The sequence below is a fragment of the Arachis stenosperma genome, chromosome 7, assembly GCF_014773155.1.
Source record: "Arachis stenosperma cultivar V10309 chromosome 7, arast.V10309.gnm1.PFL2, whole genome shotgun sequence".
Classification (NCBI taxonomy): domain Eukaryota; kingdom Viridiplantae; phylum Streptophyta; class Magnoliopsida; order Fabales; family Fabaceae; genus Arachis; species Arachis stenosperma.
Genome location: NC_080383.1, coordinates 57,536,085 through 57,562,054, shown reverse-complemented (window position 1 = coordinate 57,562,054; position 25,970 = coordinate 57,536,085). Strand labels below are relative to the sequence as shown.

The 25,970-nt window shown below is 36.3% G+C and overlaps 1 protein-coding gene across 1 annotated transcript; it reads right to left on the bottom strand.

The window, feature by feature from the left end:
- Positions 1-7,948: 7,948 nt before the first annotated feature.
- Positions 7,949-9,792, bottom strand: LOC130939817 (uncharacterized). Its single transcript, XM_057867891.1, has 3 exons — positions 8,707-9,792; positions 8,238-8,383; positions 7,949-8,180 (listed from the first exon to the last, which is right to left on the bottom strand). Exons 1-3 carry the CDS (start codon positions 9,790-9,792, stop codon positions 7,949-7,951), a joined length of 1,464 nt encoding a protein of 487 aa, XP_057723874.1.
- Positions 9,793-25,970: the final 16,178 nt, after the last annotated feature.

Sequence of the window (25,970 nt, the reverse complement as noted above, 5' to 3'; positions counted from 1 at the left end):
AATGATTCCTAGTAATTTTGGTGTTCCTATCCTTATTCTTGCTCATGTGACAGAGAAGAGAAAAAGAAAAAAGAAAGAGAAATCCTCTATGTCACAGTAAAGAGGATCCTTATTGTTAGTAGAAAAAGAAAGGGCAGAGTATTGAAGAAGAATGGTTGAGGAAAGAGGTAGTGATTTGAGATGAAGAGAGGTGAAGAGAAGTGTTAGTAAATAAATAAATAAATGGAGAAAGGGGAGAGATAGAATTCAAAAATAATTTTGAAAAAGTGGTTAGTAATTTTCAAAAATTAAAGATAAGATATAATTAAAATTAAAATTCAAAACAATTAAAAAGAATTTTTTTTTAAAAAAAGAGAGAGGTATTTTCGAAAATTAGAGAGGGATAGGTAGTTAGTTGGTTTTGAAAAAGATAGGAAACAAACAAAAAGTCAAATAGTTAGTTGAAAAAGATATTAAAATCAAATTTGAAAAGATAAGAAGATAAGAAGTTAGATAAGATATTTTGAAATCAAAATTTTTTTTGAAAAAGATAAAATTTTGAAAAAGATATAATATAAAAGATAAAATAAAAAGATATGATTAAAAAGATAAAAAAAGATATTTTGAAAAAGATTTGATTTTAAAATTAAAATTAATTACTTGACTAACAAGAAACTAAAAGATAAAATTCTAGAATTTAAAGATTGAACCTTTCTTAACAAGAAAGTAACAAACTTCAAATTTTTGAATCAATCACATTACTTGTTAGCTAATTTTCGAAAATATGATGTAAAAGATAAGAAAAAGATTTTGAAAAAGATTTTAAAAAATTTTTTCGAAAATTAATAATAAAAAAAAGGAAAAGATTTAATTTTTGAAAAAGTTTTGAAAAGATAAGATTTTTAAAATTGAAAATTTGACTTGACTTGTAAGAAACAACTAATTTTTAAAATTTTTGACTAAGTCAACTCAAATTTTCGAAAATTAGGAGATAAAAAAGGAAAAGATAATTTTTTTATTTTTGAATTTTTTTTTATGATGAGAGAGAAAAACACAAAAATGACCCAAAACATAAAGATTTTGGATCAAAACACAAGATGCATGCAAGAACACTATGAATGTCAAGATGAACACCAAGAACACTTTGAAGATCATGATGAACATCAAGAACATAATTTTGAAAAATTTTTGATGCAAAGAAAACATGCAAGACACCAAACTTAGAAATCTTTAATGCATGGACTCTAACAAACGAAAAATGCATATGAAAAACAACAAACAACACAAAGCAAGAAAACATCAAGATCAAACAAGAAGACTTATCAAGAACAACTTGAAGATCATGAAGAACACCATGAATGCATGGGATTTTCGAAAAAAAATGCAAGAAAAATTTTTAAAGCATGCAATTGACACCAAACTTAAAAATTGACTCAAGACTCAAACAAGAAACACAAAATATTTTTGGTTTTTTTATGATTTTATGATTTTTTAGTATTTTTATTTTTTTTCGAAAATTATATTAAAAAAAACGAAAATAATAAAAAAATATTTTTGAAAGATTTTAGAAAACTTTTTGAAAAGAAAATTACCTAATCTGAGCAACAAGATGAACCGTCAGTTGTCCATACTCGAACAATCCCCGGCAACGGCGCCAAAAACTTGGTGGACGAAATTGTGATCACATCAATGTAGTATTCTTTATTGTTGTATGGAATCATTATTATGGCACTTATGTGTGGACACAACTCCGTTCAACTAACCAGCAAGTGTACTGGGTCGTCCAAGTAATACCTTACGTGAGTAAGGGTCGATCCCACAGAGATTGTTGGTATGAAGCAAGCTATGGTCATCTTGTAAATCCCAGTCAGGAGGATAAAATTATGGAATTTAGAAAATCAAATATGATTAATAAAAATAAACAAAAAATAAAATAGGATAGAGATACTTATGTAAATTAATAGTGGGAATTTCAGATAAGTGTATGGAGATGCTGTGCTCCTCTTGAATCTCTACTTTCCTATTACATTCATCCAATCCTTCTTACTCCTTTCCATGGCAAGCTGTATGCAGGGCATCACCGTTGTCAGTGGCTACATCCCATCCTCTCAGTGAAAACGTTCCTATGCTCTGTCACAGCACGGCTAATCAGCTGTTGGTTCTCGATCATGTTGGAATAGGATCCATTGATCCTTTTGCGCTTGTCATCACGCCCAGCAATCGCGAGTTTGAAGCTCGTCACAGTCATTCAATCCCAGAATCCTACTCGGAATACCACAGACAAGGTTTAGACTTTCCGGATCCTCATGAATGCCGCCATCTATCTAGCTTATACCACGAAGATTCTGTTGGGGAATCTAAGAGATATGCGCCCGGCCTAAGGTAGAACGGAAGTGGTTGTCAATCACACGCGTTCATAGGTGAGAATGATGATGAGTGTCACGGATCATCACATTCATCAAGTTGAAGTGCAACGTATATCTTGGAATAAGAATAAAAGAGAATTGAATAGAAAGTAATAGTAATTGTATTGAAACTTGAGGTACAGCAGAGCTCCACACCCTTAATCTATGGTGTGCAGAAACTCCACCGTTGAAAATACATAAGTGAAAGGTTCAAGCATGGCCGAATGGCCAGCCCCCATGATCTGAGAACTAATCGTCCCCAAGATGTCTAATACACTAGTAAAAAGTCCTATTTATAATAAACTAGCTACTAGGGTTTACATGAGTAAGTAATTGATGCATAAATCCACTTCCGGGGCCCACTTGGTGTATGTTTGGGCTAAGCTTGGTCTATCCACGAGCTGAGGCTTTTATTGGAGTTGAACTCCAAGTTATAACGTGTTTTGGGCGTTCAACTCCGGATCATGACGTGTTTCTGGCGTTTAACTCCAGACAGCAGCATGTACTTGGCGTTCAACGCCAAGTTACGTCGTCAATTTCCGAATAAAGTATGGACTATTATATATTGCTGGAAAGCTCTGGATGTCTACTTTCCAACGCCGTTGAGAGCGCGCCATTTGAAGTTCTGTAGCTCCAGAAAATCCAATTCGAGTGCAGGGAGGTCAGATTCCAACAGCATCAGCAGTCCTTTTTGTCAGCCTTTTTCAGAGTTTTGCTCAAGTCCCTCAATTTCAGCCAGAAATTACCTGAAATCACAGAAAAACACACAAAGTCATAGTAAAGTCCAGAAATGTGAATTTAACATAAAAACTAATGAAAACATCCCTAAAAGTAGCTTGAACTTACTAAAAACTACCTAAAAACAATGCCAAAAAGCGTATAAATTATCCGCTCATCAGGGAGCTCATCATCAAGAAATCCCTGAGATGCCTCAAGGGATGCACTTTCCTCCAAACAACTATTGGGAGCAACTCAACACTTCCTTAGAAGGTTTGAGCCACAATGTGGAACAATTAAGGGTGGAACATCATGAGCACTCCATCATTCTCCAATAAATAAGAGAAGATCAAAGAGCAATGAGGGAGGAGCAACAAAGGCAAGGAAGGGACATAGAAGAGCTAAAGAACATCATTGGTCCTTCAAGAAGAAGACGCCACTAAAGGTGGATTCATTCCTTGTTCTTTACTTCTTTCTGTTTTCGGTTTTTAATGTTATGTTTATCTATGTTTTGTGTCTTTATTTCATGATCATTAGTATGTAACCATGCCTTAAAGCTATGAATAAAATCCATTAATCCTCCACTTCTCTTAAATGAAAAATGTTTTAATTCAAAAGAACAAGAAGTACATAAATTTCGAAAATAGCTCTTGAATTTAATTTAATTATATTGATGTGGTGACAATACTTTTTGTTTTCTAAATGAATGCTTGAACAGTGCATATGTCTTGTGAACTTGTTGTTTATGAATGTTAAAACTGTTGGCTCTTGAAAGAATGATGAACAAAGAGAAATGTTATTGATGATCTGAAAAATCATGAAATTGATTCTTGAAGCAAGAAAAAGCAGTGAAAAAAAAAAGAAGAAGGAGCAATAGAAAAAGCCACGAGCCCTTAAAACCAAAAGGCAAGGGTGAAAAGGATCCAAGGCTTTGAGCATCAATGGATAGGAGGGCCCAAGGAAATTAAATCCAGGCCTAAGCGGCTAAATCAAGCTGTCCCTAACCATATGCTTGTGTCATGAAGGTCCAAGTGAAAAGCTTGAGACTGAGTGGTTAAAGTCGTGATCCAAAGCAAAAGAGTGTGCTTAAGAGCTCTGGACACCACTAACTGGGGACTCTAGCAAAGCTGAGTCACAATCTGAAAAGGTTCACCCAGTCATGTGTCTGTGGCATTTATGTATCCGGTGGTAATACTGGAAAACAAAGTGCTTAGGGCCACGGCCAAGACTCATAAGTAGCTGTGTTCAAGAATCAACATACTTAACTAGGAGAATCAATAACACTATCCGAAATTCTAAGTTCCTAGAGAAGCCAATCATTCTAAACTTCAAAGGAAAAAGTGAGATGCCAAAACTGTTCAGAAGCAAAAAGCTACAAGTCCCGCTCATCTAATTATAATTAATATTCATTGATATTCTGGAATTTATAGTATATTCTCTTCTTTTATCCTATTGATTTTCAGTTGCTTGGGGACAAGCAACAATTTAAGTTTGGTGTTGTGATGAGCGGATAATTTATACGCTTTTTGGCATTGTTTTTAGGTAGTTTTTAGTAAGTTCAAGCTACTTTTAGGGATGTTTTCACTAGTTTTTATGTTAAATTCACATTTCTAGACTTTACTATGAGTTTGTGTGTTTTTCTGTGATTTTAGGTATTTTCTGGCTGAAATTGAGGGACTTGAGCAAAACTCTGAAAAAGGCTGACAAAAGGACTGCTGATGCTGTTGGAATCTGACCTCCCTGCACTCGAAATGGATTTTCTGGAGCTACAGAACTCCAATTGGCGCGCTCTCAACGGCGTTGGAAAGTAGACATCCAGGGCTTTCCAGCAGAATATAATAGTCCATACTTTATTCGGAAATTGACGACGTAACTTGGCGTTGAACGCCAAGTTCATGCTGCTGTCTGGAGTTAAACGCCAGAAAAACGTCATGATCCGGAGTTGAACGCCCAAAACACGTCATAACTCGGAGTTCAACTCCAAGAGAAGCCTCAGCTCGTGGATTGAACAAGCTCAGCCCAAACATACACCAAGTGGGCCCCGGAAGTGGATTTATGCATCAATTACTTACTCATGTAAACCCTAGGAGCTAGTTTATTATAAATAGAACATTTAACTATTGTATTAGATATCTTTGATCATTCGGTCTTGTGACCACATGGGGGCTGGCCATTCGGCCATGCCTGAACCATTTACTTATGTATTTTCAACGGTGGAGTTTCTGCACACCATAGATTAAGGGTGTGGAGCTCTGCTGTACCTCAAGTATTAATGCAATTCTATTTTCTTTTATTCAAATCTCTCTTATTCTTATTCCAAGATATTCATTCGTACCCAAGAATATGATGAAGGTGATGATTATGTGACGCTCATCACCATTCTCACCTATGAACGCGTGTGATTGACAACCACTTCCGTTCTACATGCAACAGAGCTTGAATGTGTATCTCTTAGATTTCCCAACAGAATCTTCGTGGTATAAGCTAGATAGATGGCGGCATTCATGAGGATCCGGAAAGTCTCACCTTGTCTGTGGTATTCCGAGTAGGATCCTGGGAATCCGGAAAGTCTAACCTTGTCTATGGTATTCCGAGTAGGATTCTGGTAATGAATGACTGTGACGTGCTTCAGACTTGCAAGTGCTGGGCGTGATGACAAACGCAAAAGAATCAAGGGATTCTATTCCAGTAGGAGCGGGAACCAACCAGTGATTAGCCGTGCTGTGACAGAGCGCGTGAGCGTAGTTTTCACTGCGAGGATGGGATGTAGCCTTCGGCCAGGTGATGCCTCCAGACGATTAGCCATGCGAGTGACAGTCGCAGAGGACCATTTTCCCGTGAGGATAGAAAGTAGCCATCGTCGAACGGTGAACCCCTATACACAGCTTGCCATGGAAAGGAGTAAGAAGGATTAAGTTGAAGCAGTAGGAGAGCAAGCGTCCTTGAGCCATACAGTATCTCCATATGCTTATCTGAAATTCCCACCAATGAATCTGCATAAGTATTCTATCCCTTTTATTATTTCTATTTTATTATTAATTTTCGCAACCATAAACAAATTTAATCTGCCTGATTGAGATTTACAAGGTGACCATAGCTTGCTTCATACCAACAATCTCTGTGGGATCGACCCTTACTCGCGTAAGGTTTATTACTTGGACGACCCAGTACACTTGCTGGTTAGTTGAACGGAGTTGTGAAAACAACCGATGCCATAATAATAATTTCATACAAATACAAAGAACATGGATCACAATTTCGTCCACCAAGGAGCCGGCGACGGGCTTGAGGGACAGAGTGGCGAGAGAAGAGAGAGGTGAGATGGGTTCTGATTCTAGGTTAGGGCACCACGCAAAGAGGGTAAGTGAGGGAGAGAGTGTAGTATGTGATTTGGTGAAAAGGAAACAAAAAATTACTAAGTGTTTGTGAGTTGTGTTAAATTTTTTTGCACTAGATACATTAGGCATCACTTTCAAAATGCACCCAAAACTTAATAAATAGGCTACCGTCTAAAAGCGTCTCCTTTGATACGAAAAGTGAACCTATAGATATCAACCTACGACTACGCTTTATAAGTGATTTCTATAATACCTAAGGCTACACTTTTTAAATGATGCCACAATTGTGTATCCTTTTCTCTTATAAAAAGGCAACACGGAGAAAAGCGTAGCCTATTCATAGAATAGGCTACGCTTTTCAAATGTAGCTTAAAAAAAGTGTGGCTGAATGAGTATTTTTCTTGTAGTGAGTTACGGTTCACAAGAAATCGAGATTGAAAGGATACAATGTTCATGGTTTCTCATTCTCTCTCACGGTCACATTCTTTCTTTTTCTGGTTTGGTTAGAATGTAATGAAGATAAGAAAGAATGATGATGATAATGTGTTAATGAAAGAGGAGCACCTGTCAAAAGGGGCCATGTGTCATTAAGTTAAGCTGTTGAGTTAGAAATTTAAGTTATAAATATCTTAAATGGATAATCATGAAAACTGGATATATTAAAACACAGGTAATAATATATATGAGTTACTAATATAAATGACATTAGTAACATAAGGATAGAAGATATATGATGACGCATTAGCAAAGCTAAGTTCACCGAAGAATACTATATTTACTCGTACCGACAGATTTTGAACTTGATAATAATATTATTAAACAAATCTTTATTTTAATTAAAGCGGCTAAAAATAAAAAATCAATATAATTATAATAATGATAATAATAATAATAATAATAATAATAATAATAATAATAATAATAATAATTTTAATTTTTTTCAAGAGATCTCATTATAATAAAATTATATAAAAATCCTAATTAATTTGAACTTTAGTTATTATAAAAAAAATTAATTTATCTATTCTTCATAAATTAGTTTCTAAAAATAAAGAGCTCAAATTAACAAAATAAAGTATAACTTATTTATATTTCAATTTTTAAAAATGCAGATCATAAATTAATAATATTATTATAAAATATTAATAACTAATAAATTTAACTAAATCACATTATCTAAATCATAATACTAAACTTTACTAACATTACTAACATTTGCAATATACTAACACTATAATCAGTGACGGATCCAAAAAATTTTATCAATGGGGGCAAAATATATATAGTATAATAATAATTTTATAATTATACTATAGTATTATAAAATATGATTACTCCTCAAATTATTTAACTAACAAATTAAAACAATAAAATAATTTACAATAGTAAATAATTTAAAATTCCATTCTTCTGGGTTTCATATTTTGAAAAGATTGAATAATCTTTTTATTGTCAATACAATCAAATGTCTCTCTTTCTATATATGTCACTAAACAATCATTTAAAAATTCATCTCCCATACGGTTGAAGCCGACTCTTTATGATGTTCATAGCAGAAAAAGTTCTTTCAACTGATGCAGTTGCTACAGGCAAAACTAAAGCTAACTTCAAAAGAAGAAACACTAATGGATAAATAATATTTTTTCGAGTCTCAACCAATTTCTGAGAAAGAGCACCAATCCCATTCAAGTTTGAGAATTGATCATTAGAACGCACATCTAATATGAAATTCTCAAGTTGACTATCAAGTGCCAAAAGTTAAGTAGAAAAAAATTCTAATGGATAGAATTGAGCTAACTGGATCAACTTCTCCTTATCAAATGCAAGAAATGAGTGTCTTGGATTCAGACAAGCTATACGAAGAAGCAATTCAGTATTCACCTCTGTAAAATGATTGTTGAGTTCTTGAAGTTGTCTTTCAACTACTTGATAGAATATCTCAACCTGAAGATGATGCAAATTTGAGATCTTTTGAGCTTTGCATCTTGATCTTCCTTGTGACACAAATGTATCATCCATTTTTGGAATGGTAATATTATGTTTGTCACAAAACAATGAGACTTCATCAAGTAAAAGAGACCAACCATCATCTCTTATAGTTTGCAAGCGTTGCTTAGACACTTTAACCAATGCCATAGCATTTACAATGTCTTGATCATTTCTTTGTAACGCTTGAGATAATTCATTCGTAACTCCCAAGATATTTTTCATCAAGTACAAGTTGAAAATGAATTTAAAGGATTGAATGACATTAATAAATGACATACTTCAGCTCTTTGTTCTGAATTATTTCCATCTTCCTCAATATATTCAAGAACATTGACCACGGAAGGAAACAAAGAAATTAATCGAAGTATAGTTCCATAGTGTGAACCCCATCTAGTATCTCCAGCTCTTTTCAAAGCTATTTCTTGATTCAAACCACGTCCACTAGAAATTTTTCCACTTTGTAATGCTTCAATTGTCTTAGTCATTTGACTATCACCAAGCATATCTCTTCGTTTACACGAAGCTCCAACAACATTGCACAAATTGGTTAACAAATTAAAAAGTAAAGCAATTTCAACTTGTTTTTTTGCAACCGTTACAAGAGCTAACTGAAGTTGGTAGGCAAAGTAATGTACATAGAAAGCATAAGAATTTTCTTTCAATATCAAAGTTTTCAAACTATTAAATTCTCTTTGCATATTACTTGCACCATCATATCCTTGGCCACGTACTCTTGATAAACTTAAATTATATATTTCTAATAATGACTCCAATGCTAATTTTAGAGATAAAGCATTAGTATTAGAAACATGAACAAGACCAAGAAAATGCTTCCTAACTTGCCCTTCTTTATTCATATACCTTAAACAAACTGACATTTGCTCCTTAATAGAAATATCGATAGTTTCATCAACCAAAACAGCAAACAATTCATCCCCAAGATCATTTACAATAGCTTTTGTCGTTTCACTTGCAGCCGCTCTTACAATATCTTTTTGAATTGAGGGAGCTCTTAGTTTAAGATTCCCACGAGCATTTTTAAAGGCACGATCAATCTCTTCATTATGTTGTGCAAGAAAGTTTAGAAGTTCCAAAAAATTTCCTTGATAAACAGAATTATCTGTCTCATCATTACCACGAAAGGGCAATCCTTGTCGTAAAAGAAATCTAAAACAATCAATTGTGGCTGTCAAGTGAATTTGATAATTCTTTTTAGCCTGCTCAGATTGTTTTTCAATAGCAGTACTAATGTGTTTTATTGGCTTCATTAGTGCTTCACATTTTCTCCAAGCTTGATTATGAGCACTATCATGAATCCCAACATGAGTTTGTAATCTCTCTTTTTTTTCAATTTGAAATGCCATTGGTTACAAAAGTATCGCCACCTTCATTCTCAAGTTTTATAAGATAACAACAAAGACAAAAAATAGTATCTTTTGATATACTATAGTCTAACCAATTGCCATAATCATCAAACCAACTAGGATTAAAACTTCAAAAAGAAGAACCACAAGAAGTTTGCGGAAAATCATGAGTCCTTAGTTGACAAGAACCTTTTTACAAATATGCACATCTAACTTTGTCTCTGTCATTCGGATGATAACTTGAAATCTTTGGTCGTTGTCCTAGATCTGCTATGAGACTCTCTACTTCAAATTCTAAAAACCTCATCTTGTTAGAAGAGGTCGATGAATTGTTTTGGGATCCAATCTCCAATGAAGAAGTTCTTTTGAAATATTTCTCCATTACTAATAGAATAAAATTATAAACCTAAATTAATTAATTAATAAAATTAATTTACAATTCTTCTCAAATTGAGAAGTTCAACATAAAACTATAAATAAAAAATTGATCCATTAACAACAGCACCAAGCTATTAACTAATAATATCCCAAATTTCTAATTCAAAATAACTCAATACACAAAAATAATTAACAAACAAATTAATGAAACTAAAGTATCAATTACATCAGAACAAATTCAATCACAAAATCAAGTTATGATTTAAATGATGTTTGTCTTGGTTGAAATTCTCTACAAAATCAAGTTATGATATCAAAGAGGGCCAGAGCCCAGAGAGGCATACATATATGATCATTTATTATTTTGCTAAAGCCTGTGTTAGAGTACATAGTTAGCGATGATAATTAAATAAAATAGAATTTCTAAATTTGTATGGCACTTCATCACTTGTGATTTGTAAAATTATGCCAAGTACAGGCACCAAAGCCAAGGGTGGTTAATGAAACTGAAGTATCAATTACATCAAAAATTTAGAACAAATCCACAATTTCTAAACCAATTATATCAAATTATCATTTATCAAACAATGAAAGAAATGAGCGAAAAAATGAATAAAGCAACTAAGTGAATTAAGTATATGAACTATGTGCTAACTATTGATTATTATTCAGTCACATAAAAATATAACACTCTAACAGAACTTGAATCTCAATTAACATAATGAATTTGGTTAGTTGCTCATAATTTCTTATTTCAACTTAACAAGAAAACCAACACAATACCACCTGACCTAAGACCTATTGATTCTTAACTATTGATTCTTATTCAGTCACAAACCATTCCTTTATTCTAAATCCCCATTCGGCCATTCCCCACCCCAACAGCTTATTAATTTATAATATACATATGCTATAATTAATTGGTTAAAGGGTAGACTTGAGAATTGTTTGTTGTTTACTGATGTGGAATTTTTAACCCACACTTACTAACCGGCAAGTGCATCGGATCGTACAAAGTAATACCTTACATGAGTAAGGGTCGATCCCACGAGGATTGATGGATTAAGCAACAATAGTATTTGATAGGATTAGTTAGGCAAGCAGAAAAGAGTGTTTTGGTATTCAAAGAGCATTAAACACAGACAAATAAATAAGTTGGGAATAATATAATGAGAAGATAGTTAAGGTTTCAGAGTTATCTATTTTTTCGGATTAATTTTTATTACTAACTAATTTAATCATGCAAGATATAATTTCATGGCAAACTATATGTGACTAGGCCCTAATTCTTTAGACCTTCCTAGTCTCCTCTAAAATTTATTAACTGCCAATTCCTTGGTCAGTTAATTCCAATTAGAGGGTAAAAATCAATTTTCAGTTTATATGCCACAAAAATTCTATTTATCCAAAAATAAGGGGATTATATGTCACGTATCCCATTAAATCTAAATAATTAAAATTTAGGATAATATGTTTCCAAGCTGTTGTTCAAGTAAAGAGCTTTTCCAAGTTTTACAAGAACTCAATTAGAACATGGGTCATACTTCCGTTCCACCCATATTCATAAAATAAGAGCGAAAACAATTATTGAAATATAAATCAAAGCATGGAATAAATTAGAAAGATCAAACGAATTAATCCATTACAAATAGACAGAGCTCCTAACCTAAACAGTGGAGGTTTAGTTGCTCATGCAATGTAGAATGTAAATTTGTATCGAATTCCCTAATGGAATCCCTCTAATGTAATGTGATGTAATGTGTTCCTCTAATAGAAGAGAAGTCTCCCCTTTTTATAACTAATCATAATTAATTTAAAATCTAATATTTTAAATTAAGATAATATCTTTTTCTAAAAGATAAGATTTGAATTTAAATTTGAATTAATTAACAGATTTTCAGTTGATGGGTGGGGACCACTTGCTTTGTCCATTCTGCAGCTTTTAATCTGTGTTTTCTGGGCTTGGAAACTGGGTTAAAACAGCCCAGAATTCACCTCCAGCGTCATATTTATTTTTGCAGATCGCGCATGCGACGCGTCCGCGTCGTCCACGCGATCGCGTCATTTGTGCATATTCCAGTCCACGCATTCGCATCAGGCACGCGATCGCGTCATTGCGTTTTCTCCATTTCGCGCGGTCGCGTGAGTCATGCGTCCGCGTCGATCTTCGCTGGTCATCTCTTTGGTTTCTTCTTTTTCTCTGCAGAAACTTCATCAAATCCCTCCGAATGCTACCTAAAATAAATAAAATTGCACAAAACTCAAAATAGCATCCATAGTGGCTAAAATATAATTAATTCTTAATTAAACTCAACAATTTAGATGCAAATTCACTAGAAAAAGATAGATAATATGCTCACGCATCACAACACCAAACTTAAACTGTTGCTTGTCCTCTAGCAACCAAAACTAATATAAGCTTAGGATGTGAATTTGCATGAGAATGAGAGTTCGATTAAGCTCATGTTTCTTTTTATAGTGGGGTTTATAACTGTAATCCTGAATAGGTTTTGCATCTCGCTCTCCTTTGAATCAAGAATGTTATTGTCATTCAGAATTAGAATCCGGATGATATTATGAATTCTCTAATATTTACATTTCAGTTTAATCCTTGAACACAGTAACATTTACTTTAATTTATTTTTCTTTAGTGCTTTGCACCTTGAGCCTAGCCGTGACTTTAAATGTTTTGTCTCAAGAGTTACTTGACACAGAAACACCACAAGCACTTAACTGGGGAACTCTCTTTGAGTTCTGATTTTTCTTTCAGTTACTCACAGACAGTGGTGCTTAAAGCCTTTGACATACTCTGTTAAATGCACTTGGTCTTGACTCTAAGTGTTCTGTCTCAAGGATTACTTGACACAATCACACCACAAGCATATGACTAGGGAAACAACTCTTTGAACTTTTAATCATGTCTGACCTCCCTAGTCATTGATGCTCAGAGCCTTGGACCTTGCTTTTATTATTATATATATTTTTTTATATAATGATTTTTTTTCTTTTGCTGTTTCTTTTGCTTCAAGGATTAAATTTTTGTTTATTTCAGAGAAGTCATAATAATTCTCTAAATTCCTGTTCCTTATACATCAACATCCCTTGATTCAAATTCAAATATGCACTGTTCATATCATGCATTCAAAAATTACAGAAAATACCACCACATTTAAGTAAATAAGACTATTTTAGAATTAAACTCAATTTCTCATGCAATACATCACTTCTTTTTCTTTTCTTTTTAGATTCAAGTTCAGTGAGTGGTACATGAAACATCTTTTCAGCATTAAAGCAATTAAAAGAAAACTAATCCTAGGATTCTAACTAATAAAAGATCATGAAACGGAAAAAGTAAAATAGCAGAAAACCGGAACATAACATAGAAAAAGAAAGGAGGAATAAAAATGAAAGGAACTCAACCACCTTAGTTATCCTAGCTGTCACTTTATTCTTTAGGTTGTGCTCCTTAATGAAGATTATTTGCCTCCCTTTTGTGCCAGAAAACCAATAAGCGCAGCATCCAACAACACCAAACTTAAAGGTTTGCTTGTCCTCAAGCAAATAAGAACTGAAAATAGAAGAGACAAGTATTATGAGGAGAGAAAAATAAAAGGATAAAAGAATAAGAGAGAATTAGGATTGGGAGAGAGAGAGAAAAAGAAAACTGGGCGGCGAACTAGCGTGGCGCAAGCGACACGAACGCGTGGGGCACGGGTTCGCGTGATTGCGTTTTAGTTAGTTCACGCGATCGCATCGATCACGCGGTCGCGTGACCCATGTTATGCTTCGGGCGCGAGTGCAGCCTCGCGCCTGCACAACTCTCTGTTCAAATTTAAATATTTGCCAATTTAGGGGTGACGCGATTGCATGGAACATGCGATCGCGTGAGTGGCTTCAGAAGGGAATGACGCGGACGCGTCGGCGACGCGTTCGCGTGATAGGGATTATGCGTCTAGCACCAAGCCAGCACCACTCCGGCACAATATTTGGTTATGCACCCTTTTTACGTCGAAAATCAGGGCATGCGGCCGCGTGAGTCACGCGGTCGCGTGGGAGGCTAATATTCCCACATGACGCGGACGCGTCGAGGATGCGGTCGCGTGGGGCGATTTGTGCCACTGGCACGCCTCCAGCCACGCTCCAGCGTGACTCTCTGTTCATTTTTATTTTCTCCCCTCTCCTTGCGACGCGGACGCGTCGCTGATGCGGTCGCGTCGCATGGCATTTTTTATTTTATTTTTATTTTTTTTAGCTTGAGGTGTTCGGTTTCTGAGATAAAATAGATGCATGATCAGAAAAATAGTAAGAACTCAATAAAAATAAAATAAATGCGAAAACTACTACTACAAAAAATAACTAAGAATGAAAGAAACGATCATACCACGGTGGGTTGTCTCCCACCAAGCACTTTTAGTTAAAGTCCTTAAGTTGGACATGTGGTGAGCTCCTTGTCATGGTGGCTTGTGCTTGTACTGATCCAGGAATCTCCACCAATGTTTATAATTCCAATGGCTACCGGGATCCCAAACTAGGCGCATAACGCCTTTGAGCAAGCGGAAGCAAGTGACAAAGTCTCAAGAGTGTTGATTGTGGGAATGAATTCCAGGGTCCCAAATCTTGCTTTTACACCCGTCTTCTTGTGTATCACCATTATTTTCACCGGATGGCAAGCAATCTGAATTCTCACAGAGACATCCAAACAACCTTCTAGATCCTTTCAAGTGAGCTCTACACCAATCCTTGCACTTCAATTTGGAGCATGCAACCGTATTGAACCTTGCTTGACATTCCTTGCCACGAACCATCTTCCTCTTGCTTTTAATGCCACAAAGAGCTCTAAGTTGACCATCCATCTCTAGTAGCCCATATTCAAGTGGGAAAGTAAGGATTAAGGATAGAAATTTTACCCACTTGAATGTTGTATTGGATGGTGATGGCTTTGGAAGAGGTCTTGCAAGCTCCACTCCCTTGTGTTTTTCTTTGAGTTCTTCCACCTCTTTGCAAGCTTCCTCAATTTCAGCCTCTTCCTCTTGGTGGCTTTCTTTTTTAACTAACTCTTCATTGACCTTGGTCTCAGAGTCAGCTACTTTATCACTGCTCAACTGAATAACCATGCAGTCTTCTCTTGGGTTCACCACTATATCACTTGAAAATGTGCTTGCAGACCTCTCAAGTAATTGCTTGCTCATTTGGCCCATTTGCACTTCCAAGTTTCTAATGGAGGCTCTGGTTTTCTGCATAAAACTCATCATCATCTCCCAATTAGGATCTTCTTGGGATTTAGAGTTTGCCTCTTGAAGAAGATTTTGGGTGTTGATAGCTGGGACTTGCATGCCACCCATCTGTTGAGTAAGTAGATTTACTTGCTGAGTCATAAGCTTGTTCTGGGCAAGAATAGCATTAAGAATTTCTACTTCCATAACACCCTCCTTCTGAGAAGCCTTAATATCTAATGGTGGCTCTTGATATGGGTAGAAAGATAATGGTTCTTGGTAGTTGGAACATGGGGCATTGAAGTTTCTTTGGTTTTGGCTTTGCCAACCAAAATTCTGATAGTTCCTCCATCCACAATAATATGAATCACTACTTGGGTGTGCGTAGTAACCCATGTGATTTCTCTCCATTATTTTTCCTCAGCACAAAGCACCAAAAAGGATTAAATGCACCATGTGATTAACAAGCAAGCAAAGAAGAAAGAGTAGAAAGAAGATTTAAACTCAATAGCCAAGGGAACACCAAACTTGATTTCAACAATAAAAAAAATATTGGTGCTATTTAATTAAATTTTTTTCGAAAATCAAGTAATAATTTTTTTTTAAATATATATATATATATAATAATTTTTTTTATTATATAAATAAAATAAAGGAAAGAAAGAAAAAAAAGGTATGGCGTAAAAAAAAGGGGGGAGTAAACGAAAAAAAAGAAAATAACGTAAAGGGAAAAAAAAGAAAAAATTAACGTAAAGGAAAAAAAAAAGAAAAATACCATCAATTTTTTTTTCGAAATAAATTTTTTTTAAAATATAGATTTTAATAAAATTAAAAATAAGATGCCTAATCTAAGCAATCAAACAACTGATAGTTGTTAATCACTATCAATCCCCGGCAACGGCGCCAAAAACTTGATGTGGAATTTTTAACCCACACTTACTAACCGGCAAGTGCACCGGGTGGTGGACGAAATTGTGATCACTGTTCTTTGATCTGATTCATTGTAATTGGATTTATTCAATAATTGTCCTTATTTGAAGTCACAACTCCGTTCAACTAACCAGCAAGTGTACTGGGTCGTCCAAGTAATAACCTTACGTGAGTAAGGGTCGAATCCACAGAGATTGTTGGTATGAAGCAAGCTATGGTCACCTTGCAAATCTCAGTTAGGCAGATTAAAGGGTAATAGTGATAATTGGATTGTTCTAATAAAAAGGAATAATAAAAGGGATAGAGATACTTATGCAGATTCATTGGTAGGAATTTCAGATAAGCGGAATGGAGATGCTGTAGAGCTCTCGGACGCCTGCTATCCCATTGCTTCTACTCAATCCTTCTTACTCCTCTCCATGGCAAGCTTTGTATAGGGGTTCACTATCAGCTGTGGCTACTTTCATTCCTCTCGGGGAAATAACCTGTACGGCTGTCACTCGCACAGCTAACCAGTCTGGAGGCATCACCCATGGTTGATAGCTACATCCCATCCTCGCAGTGAAAGCTAATGCACACACTCTGTCACAGTACGGCCAATCACCGGTTGGTTCCCGCTCCTACTGGAATAGAATCCCTCTTTTGCGTTTGTCACTAACGCCCAGCAGGTTAAAGTTTGAAGCACGTCACAGTCATTCATGAACGGAATCCTACTCGGAATACCACAGACAAGGTGAGACTTTCCGGATTCCCAGGATCCTACTCGGAACACCACAGACAAGGTTGGACTTTCCGGATCCAGATGAATGCCGCCATCTATCTAGCTTATACCACGAAGATTCTGTTGGGGAATCTCAGAGATACACATTCAAGCTTTGTTGCATGTAGAACGGAAGTGGTTGTCAATCACGCGCGTTCATCAGTGAGAATAATAATGAGGGTTATCTAACTCATCATCATTCATCATGTTCTTGAGTACGAATGAATATCTTGGAATAAGAATAAGATAGAGAATTGAATAAAAGAAAATAGAACTTCATTAATCTTTGAGGTACAGCAGAGCTCCACACCCTTAATCTATGGTGTGCAGAAACTCCACCGTTGAAAATACATAAGTAAAAGAAGGTTCAGGCATGGCCGAATGGCCAGCCCTCTCCATGATCAAGTGACCGAATGATAAAAGACTTAGAGTGGTCAAAAGATGTCTAATACAATAGATAAATGTCCTATATATACTAGACTAGCTACTAGGGTTTACATGAGTAAGTAATTGATGCATAAATCCACTTCCGGGGCCCACTTGGTGTGTGTTTGGGCTGAGCTTGATCAATCCACGTGTAGAGGCATTTCTTGGCGTCAAACTTCAGGTTATGACGTGTTTTGGGCGTTTGACTCCGGATCATGACGTTTTTTTGGCGTTTTACTCCAGACAGCAGCATGAACTTGGCGTTTAACGCCAAGTTACGTCATCAATCTTCGAATAAAGTATGGATTATTATATTTCTGGAAAGCCCTGGATGTCTACTTTCCAACGCCGTTGAGAGCGTGCCAATTGGAGGTCTGTAGCTCCAGAAAATCCATTTCGAGTGCAGGGAGGTCAGATTCCAACAGCATCAGCAGTCCTTTTGTCAGCCTTCTTCAGAGTTTTGCTCAAATCCCTCAATTTCAGTCAGAATTTACCTGAAATCACAGAAAAACACACAAACTCATAGTAAAGTCCAGAAATGTGAATTTAACATAAAAACTAAGGAAAACATCCCTAAAAGTAGCTCAAACTTACTAAAAACTATATAAAAACAATGCCAAAAAGCGTATAAATTATCCGCTCATCACAACACCAAACTTAAATTGTTGCTTGTCCCCAAGCAACTGAAAATCAAATAGGATAAAAAGAAGAGAATATACTATAAAGTCCAAAATATCAATGAATATTAATTTAATTGCATGAGCGGGACTTGTAGCTTTTTGCTTCTGAACAGTTTTGGCATCTCACTTTTTCCTTTGAAGTTTATGAATGATTGGCTTCTCTAGGAACTTAGAATTTCGGATAGTGTTATTGACTTTCCTAGTTAAGCATGTTGATTCTTGAACACAGCTACTTATGAGTCTTGGCTGTGGCCCTAAGCACTTTGTCTTCCAGTATTACCACCGGATACACAAATGCCACAGACACATAACTGGGTGAACCTTTTCAGATTGTGACTTAGCTTTGCTAAAGTCCCCAGTTAGTGGTGTCCAGAGCTCTTAAGCACACTCTTTTGCTTTGGATCACGACTTTAACCACTCAGTCTCAAGCTTTTCACTTGGACCTTCATGACACAAGCACATGGTTAGGGACAGCTTGGTTTAGCCGCTTAGGCCTGGATTTAATTTCCTTGGGCCCTCCTATCCATTGATGCTCAAAGCCTTGGATCCTTTTTACCCTTGCCTTTTGGTTTTAAGGGCTATTGGCTTTTTCTACTGCTCCTCTTTTTTTTTTTTTCGCCATTTTTTTTTTCGCAAGCTTTCTTTTTCACTGCTTTTTCTTGCTTCAAGAATCAATTTCATGATTTTTCAGATCCTCAATAACATTTCTCTTTGTTCATCATTCTTTCAAGAGCCAACAATTTTAACATTCATAAACAACAAGATCCAAAGACATATGCACTGTTCAAGCATTCATTCAGAGAACAAAGAGTATTGTCACCACATCAATATAATTAAACTAAATTCAAGGATAAATTCGAAATTCATGTACTTCTTGTTCTTTTGAATTAAAACATTTTTCTTTTAAGAGAGGTGAAGGACTAATGGATTTTATTCATAGCTTTAAGGCATGGTTACACACTAATGATCATGAAATAGAGACACAAAAACATAGATAAACATAGTATTAAAAACCGAAAACAGAAAGAGATAAAGAACAAGGAATGAATCCACCTTAGTGGCGTCTTCTTCTTGAAGGACCAATGATGTTCTTCAACTCTTCTATGTCCCTTCCTTGCCTTTGTTGCTCCTCCCTCATTGCTCTTTGATCTTCTCTTATTTCTTGGAGAATGATGGAGTGCTCATGATGTTCCACCCTTAGTTGTTCAACATTATGACTCAAATCCTCTAAGGAGGTGTTGAGTTGCTCCCAATAGTTGTTGGGAGGAAAGTGCATTCCTTGAGGCATTTGTTGATGATGCACTTCCTCATGTTCTTCTTGGAGGCCGTGAGGAGCTTCCCTTGTTTGCTCCATCTTTTTCTTGGTAATGGGCTTGTCTTCTTCAATGGAGACATCTCCTTCTATGATAACTTCAGCTGAGTAACATAGATGGCATATAAGGTGGGGGAAGGCTAACCGTGCCATGTATGAAGGCTTGTCAGCTATTTTGTAGAGTTCATTGGAGATGACTTCATGAACCTCTACTTCTTCACCAATCATGATGCTATGAACCATGATGGCCCGATCCACAGTAACTTCAGATCGGTTGCTTGTAGGGATGATGGATCTTTGAATGAACTCCAACCATCCTCTAGCTACAGGCTTGAGGTCCAGTCTTCTTAGTTGGACTGGCTTGCCTTTGGAGTCTACTCTCCATTGGGCGCCTTCCACACATATGTCCGTAAGGACTTGGTCCTAACCTTTGGTTAAAGTTGACCCTTCTTGTGTAGGGGTGTTCATCACCTTGCATCATAGGCAAATGAAACGCCAACCTCACGTTCTCCGGACTAAAATCCAAGTATTTCCCCCTAACCATGGTGATATAGTTTTTCGGACTTGGGTTCATACCTTGGTCATGGTTTCTAGTGATCCATGCATTGGCATAGAACTCTTGAACCATTAAAATTCCAACTTGTTGTATGGGGTTGGCTATGACTTCCCAACCTCTTCTTTGAATTTCAAGTCGGATTTCCGGATACTCATTCTTCTTGAGTTTGAAAGGGACCTCATGGATCACTTTCTTCTTTGCCACAACATCATAGAAGTGGTCTTGGTGGCTCTTGGAGATGAATCTCTCCTTCTCCCATGACTCGGAAGTGGAAGCTTTTGCCTTCCCTTTTCCTTTTCTTGAGGAGACTCCGGTCTTGGGTGCCATTGATGGTGAATGAAAAACAAAAAGCTTAGGCTTTTTTACCACACCAAACTTAAAAATTTGCTTGTCCCCAAGCAAAAAGAAAAGAAGAGTAGAAGAAGAAGAAGAAAATATGGTAGAGAGGGTTCAGCTATGTGGGAGAATGTGGGTTTGAGTTGTGTGGAAATGTAAAAGAAAAGAAGGGTATTTATAGGGAGAGGGGAGGGTATAGGTTCGGCCATATTGGGTGGGAAAGGGTGGGAAATTGAATTTGAAAGTAGTGGGGGTAGGTGGGGTGTATGGGGAAGAGGGGTTGATGTGGATGGTGAATGGGGAAGTTGGGAAGAGGAATTGAGGTGATTGGTGAAGGTTTTTGGGAAGTGTGACATTGAGAATGAGATTTGGATTAGGAGAGTGTGAATAGGATTAAAAGAAATGTGGTAGGTGGGGATCCTGTGGGGTCCACAGATCCTGAGGTGAAAAGAAATACCATTCCTTCACCATATAGGCATGTAACATGCCTTGATGCATCATTCTGGCGTTCAAACGCCCATTGATGCTAGTTCTGGGCGTTAAACGCCCATGTTATGCATGTTTCTGGCGTTGAACGCCAGTTTCATGCTTGTTTCTGGCGTTCAGCGCCAGATTGTCCTCTGTGTGCGCATCCTGGCGTTAAACGCCAGGTTGTTGCTTGTTTTGGGCGTTCAGCGCCAGAATGGTGCTCTGTTCTGGCGTTGAACGCCAGAAAGATGCTCCTTCTGGGCGTTGAACGCCAGCCCGTGCGTCCTCCAGGGTGAAAAATTTTTTTCTTCTGTTTTTGACTCTGTTTTTAATTTTTTTGATTTTTTCGTGACTCCTCATGATCATGTACCTAATAAAACACAAAAATAACAAAGAAACAAAATAAAATAAAATTAGATGAATAAAATTGGGTTGCCTCCCAACAAGCGCTTCTTTAGTGTCAATAGCTTGACAGTGGCTCTCATGGAGCCACAAGGTGATCAGATCAACTTAAGTGTGGTATTCCCAACACCAAACTTAGAGTTTGGATATGGGGTTTGGACACCAAACTTAGAGTTTGGTTGTGGCCTCACAACACCAAACTTAGAGTTTGACTGTGTGGGCTCTTCTTGACTCTGAACTGAGAGAAGCTCTTCATGCTTGCTCTCTTTTGTCACAGAGGGATAGCCATGTGCTTGAAACACAAGATATTCTCCATTCAATTGAAGGACTAATTCACCTTTGTTGACATCTATCACAGCTCCTGCTGTGGCTAGGAAAGGTCTTCCTAGGATGATGCATTCATCATCTTCCTTCCTAGTGTCTAGGATTATGAAATCAGTAGGGATGTAAAGGCCTTCAACCTTTACTAGCACGTCCTCTACTAACCCATAAGCTTGTCTCACTGACTTGTCTGCCAGTTGTAATGAGAACAAGGCAGGTTGTACCTCAATGATTCCCAGCTTCTCCATTACAGAGAGTGGCATAAGATTTATCCCTGACCCCAGATCACATAGAGCTTTTTCAAAGCTCATGGTGCCAATGGTACAAGGTATTAAGAACTTGCCAGGATCTTGTTTCTTTTGAGGTAGAGTTTTCTGAATCCAAGTATCTAGTTCACTAATGAGCAAGGGAGGTTTACTTTCCCAAGTCTCATTACCAAACAGCTTGGCATTCAGCTTCATGATAGCTCCCAAATATAGAGCAGCTTGCTCTCCAGTCACATCTTCATCCTCTTCTGAGGATGAATAGTCTTCAGAGCTCATGAATGGCAGAAGGAGGTTTAATGGAATCTCTATGGTCTCTAGATGAGCCTCAGATTCCTTTGGATCCTTAATAGGAAACTCCTTCTTGCTTAAGGGACGTCCCAGGAGGTCTTCCTCATTAGGATTTTCGTCCTCCTCCTCCCTAGTGCATTCGGCCTCTTTGATTAAATCAATGGCCTTGCACTCTCCTTTTGGATTTTCTTCAGTATTGCTTGGGAGAGTACTGGGAGGGGTTTCAATAACTTTCTTACTCAGCTGGCCCACTTGTGCTTCCAGATTTCTGATGGAAGATCTGGTTTCATTCATGAAACTGAAAGTGGCCTTTGACAGATCAGAGACTATATTGGCTAAATTAGAATTATTTTGTTCAGAGTTCTCTGTCTGTTGCTGAGAAGATGATGGATATGGCTTACTATTATTCAGCCTTGCACGTCCACCATTGTTAAAACCTTGATGGGGTTTTTGTTGATCCTTCCAGGAGAAATTTGGATGATTTCTCCATGATGAGTTATAGGTGTTTCCATAAGGTTCACCTAAGTAATTAACCTCTGCCATGGCAGGGTTCTCAGGATCATAAGCTTCTTCAGAAGCTGCCTCTCTATTACTGTTGGATGCATGTTGCAATCCATTCAGATTCTGAGAGATCATGTTGACCTGTTGAGTCAACACTTTGTTCTGAGCCAATATGGCATTCAGAGCATCAATTTCAAGAACTCCTTTCTTCTGAGGTACCCCATTGTTCACGGAATTCCTCTCAGAAGTATACATGAACTGGTTGTTTGCAACCATGTCAATGAGTTCTTGAGCCTCTTCAGGCGTTTTCTTCAGGTGAATAGATCCACCTGCAGAATGGTCCAATGACATTTTCGAAAATTCAGAGAGACCATAATAGAATATATCTAATATGGTCCATTCTGAAAACATGTCAGATGGACATCTTTTAGTCAGCTGCTTGTATCTTTCCCAAGCTTCATAGAGGGATTCACCATCTTTTTGTTTGAAGGTTTGAACATCCACTCTCAGCTTGCTCAGCTTTTGAGGAGGAAAGAACTTGTCTAAAAATGCAGTGACAAGCTTATCCCATGAGTCCAGGCTATCCTTGGGTTGAGAATCCAACCATACTCTAGCTCTGTCTCTTACAGCAAAAGGGAAAAGCAAGAGTCTGTAGACTTCAGGATTAACTCCATTTGTCTTTACAGTGTCACAGATCTGCAAGAACTCAGTTAAAAACTGGTAAGGATCTTCAGATGGAAGTCCATAAAACTTGCAGTTTTGTTGCATTAAAGCAACTAGTTGAGGCTTAAGCTCAAAGTTATTGGCTCCAATGGCAGGAATGGAGATGCTTCTTCCATCAAACTTGGATGTTGGCTTAGTGAAGTCACCAAGCATTCTCCTTGCATCATTATTATTATTTTCGGCCATCACCTCTTGTGCTAGTGTTTCTGAAAGGTTGTTTCTGGATTGTTGTATTTTAGCTTCTCTTAATTTTCTCTTCAGAGTCCTTTCAGGTTCTGGATCAATTTCAACAAGAGTGCCTTTATCCATGTTCCTGCTCATATGAAAGAGAAGAAAACAAGAAAAGAAGAGGAATCCTCTATGTCACAGTATAGAGATTCCTTTATGTTAGTAGAAAAAGAAAGGGGTAGAAGAAGAGGGATGGAATCGGATTTTGGATGAAGAGAGGTGAAGAGAAGTGTTAGTAATTAAATAATTAAATAGGATAAGAAAAGAGAAAAGAAAATTCGAAAATAATTTTTGAAAAGGGGTTAGTGATTTTCGAAAATTAGAGATAAAATGTAATTAAAATTAAAACATGAAACAATTAATTAATTAAAAAGAATTTTTGAAAAAGAGAGAGTTATTTTCGAAAATAGGAAAGAGAAAAGTAGTTAGGTGGTTTTGAAAAAGATAAGAAACAAACAAAAAGTTAGTTAGTTAATTGAAAAAGATTTGAAATCAAATTTGAAAAAGATAAGAAGATAGTAAGTTAGATAAGATATTTTGAAATCAAATTTTGAAAAAGATAAATTTCTGAAAAAGATAAGATAAAAGATAAGATAAATTTGAAAAAGATATTTGAAAAAGATTTAATTTTAAAAATTACTTAACTAACAAGAAACTACAAGATAAGCTTCTAGAATTTAAAGATTGAACCTTTCTTAACAAGAAAGTAACAAACTTCAAATTTTTGAACCAATCACATTAATTATTAGTGAATTTTCGAAAATTACATATAAAGATAAGAAAAAGATTTTGAAAATATTTTGAAAAAATATTTTTGAAATTTTCGAAAATAAATAAAAAATTTTGAGAAAGATATGATTTTGAAAAAGATTTTGAAAAGATAAGATTTTTAAAATTGAAATTTTGACTTGACTTGTAAGAAACAACTAATTTTGAAAATTTTTGACCAAGTCAACTCAAAATTTCGAAAATTTGGAGGGAAATAAGGAAAAGATAATTTTTTTTATTTTTGAATTTTTAAAGAAAAACACAAAAATGACCCAAAACATGAAAATTTTGGATCAAGACACAAGATGCATGCAAGAATGCTATGAATGTCAAGATGAACACCAAGAACACTTTAAAGATCATGATGAACATCAAGAACATAATTTTGAAAAATTTTTAATGCAAAGAAAACATGCAAGACACCAAACTTAGAAATCTTTAATGCATGGATTCTAACAAACAAAAAATGCACATGAAAAACAACAAACAACACAAAACATGAAATCATCAAGATCAAACAAGAAGACTTGTCAAGAACAACTTGAAGATCATGAAGAACACTATGAATGCATGGGATTTTCGAAAAAAAATGCAAGAAAAATTTTAAAAGCATGCAATTGACACCAAACTTAAAAATTAACACAAGATTCAAACAAGAAACACAAAATATTTTTGATTTTTTATGATTTTCTAATTTTTTTGGATTTTTATTAATTTTTTTCGAAAAACATTTTTGGAAAAACGAAAAATAAATAAAAAAAAAATAATTTTGAAAAAGATTTTTGAAAAGAAAATTACCTAATCTGAGCAACAAGATGAACCGTCAGTTGTCCATACTCGAACAATCCCCGGCAACGGCGCCAAAAACTTGGTGGACGAAATTGTGATCACTGTTCTTTGATCTGATTCATTGTAATTGGATTTATTCAATAATTGTCCTTATTTGAAGTCACAACTCCGTTCAACTAACCAGCAAGTGTACTGGGTCGTCCAAGTAATAACCTTACGTGAGTAAGGGTCGAATCCACAGAGATTGTTGGTATGAAGCAAGCTATGGTCACCTTGCAAATCTCAGTTAGGCAGATTAAAGGGTAATAGTGATAATTGGATTGTTCTAATAAAAAGGAATAATAAAAGGGATAGAGATACTTATGCAGATTCATTGGTAGGAATTTCAGATAAGCGGAATGGAGATGCTGTAGAGCTCTCGGACGCCTGCTATCCCATTGCTTCTACTCAATCCTTCTTACTCCTCTCCATGGCAAGCTTTGTATAGGGGTTCACTATCAGCTGTGGCTACTTTCATTCCTCTCGGAGAAATAACCTGTACGGCTGTCACTCGCACAGCTAACCAGTCTGGAGGCATCACCCATGGTTGATAGCTACATCCCATCCTCGCAGTGAAAGCTAATGCACGCACTCTGTCACAGTACGGCCAATCACCGGTTGGTTCCCGCTCCTACTGGAATAGAATCCCTCTTTTGCGTTTGTCACTAACGCCCAGCAGGTTAAAGTTTGAAGCACGTCACAGTCATTCATGAACGGAATCCTACTCGGAATACCACAGACAAGGTGAGACTTTCCGGATTCCCAGGATCCTACTCGGAACACCACAGACAAGG

Coding starts and splice junctions, on each gene's coding strand:
- LOC130939817 (XM_057867891.1), bottom strand. CDS start 9,792: ATGGCATTTCAAATTGAAAAAAAAGAGAGATTACAAACTCATGTTGGG. Junction 8,384..8,706: donor ATTCAGAACAAAGAGCTGAA/GTATGTCATTTA, acceptor CATCATCTTCAG/GTTGAGATATTCTATCAAGT. Junction 8,181..8,237: donor GATAAGGAGAAGTTGATCCA/GTTAGCTCAATT, acceptor GGCACTTGATAG/TCAACTTGAGAATTTCATAT.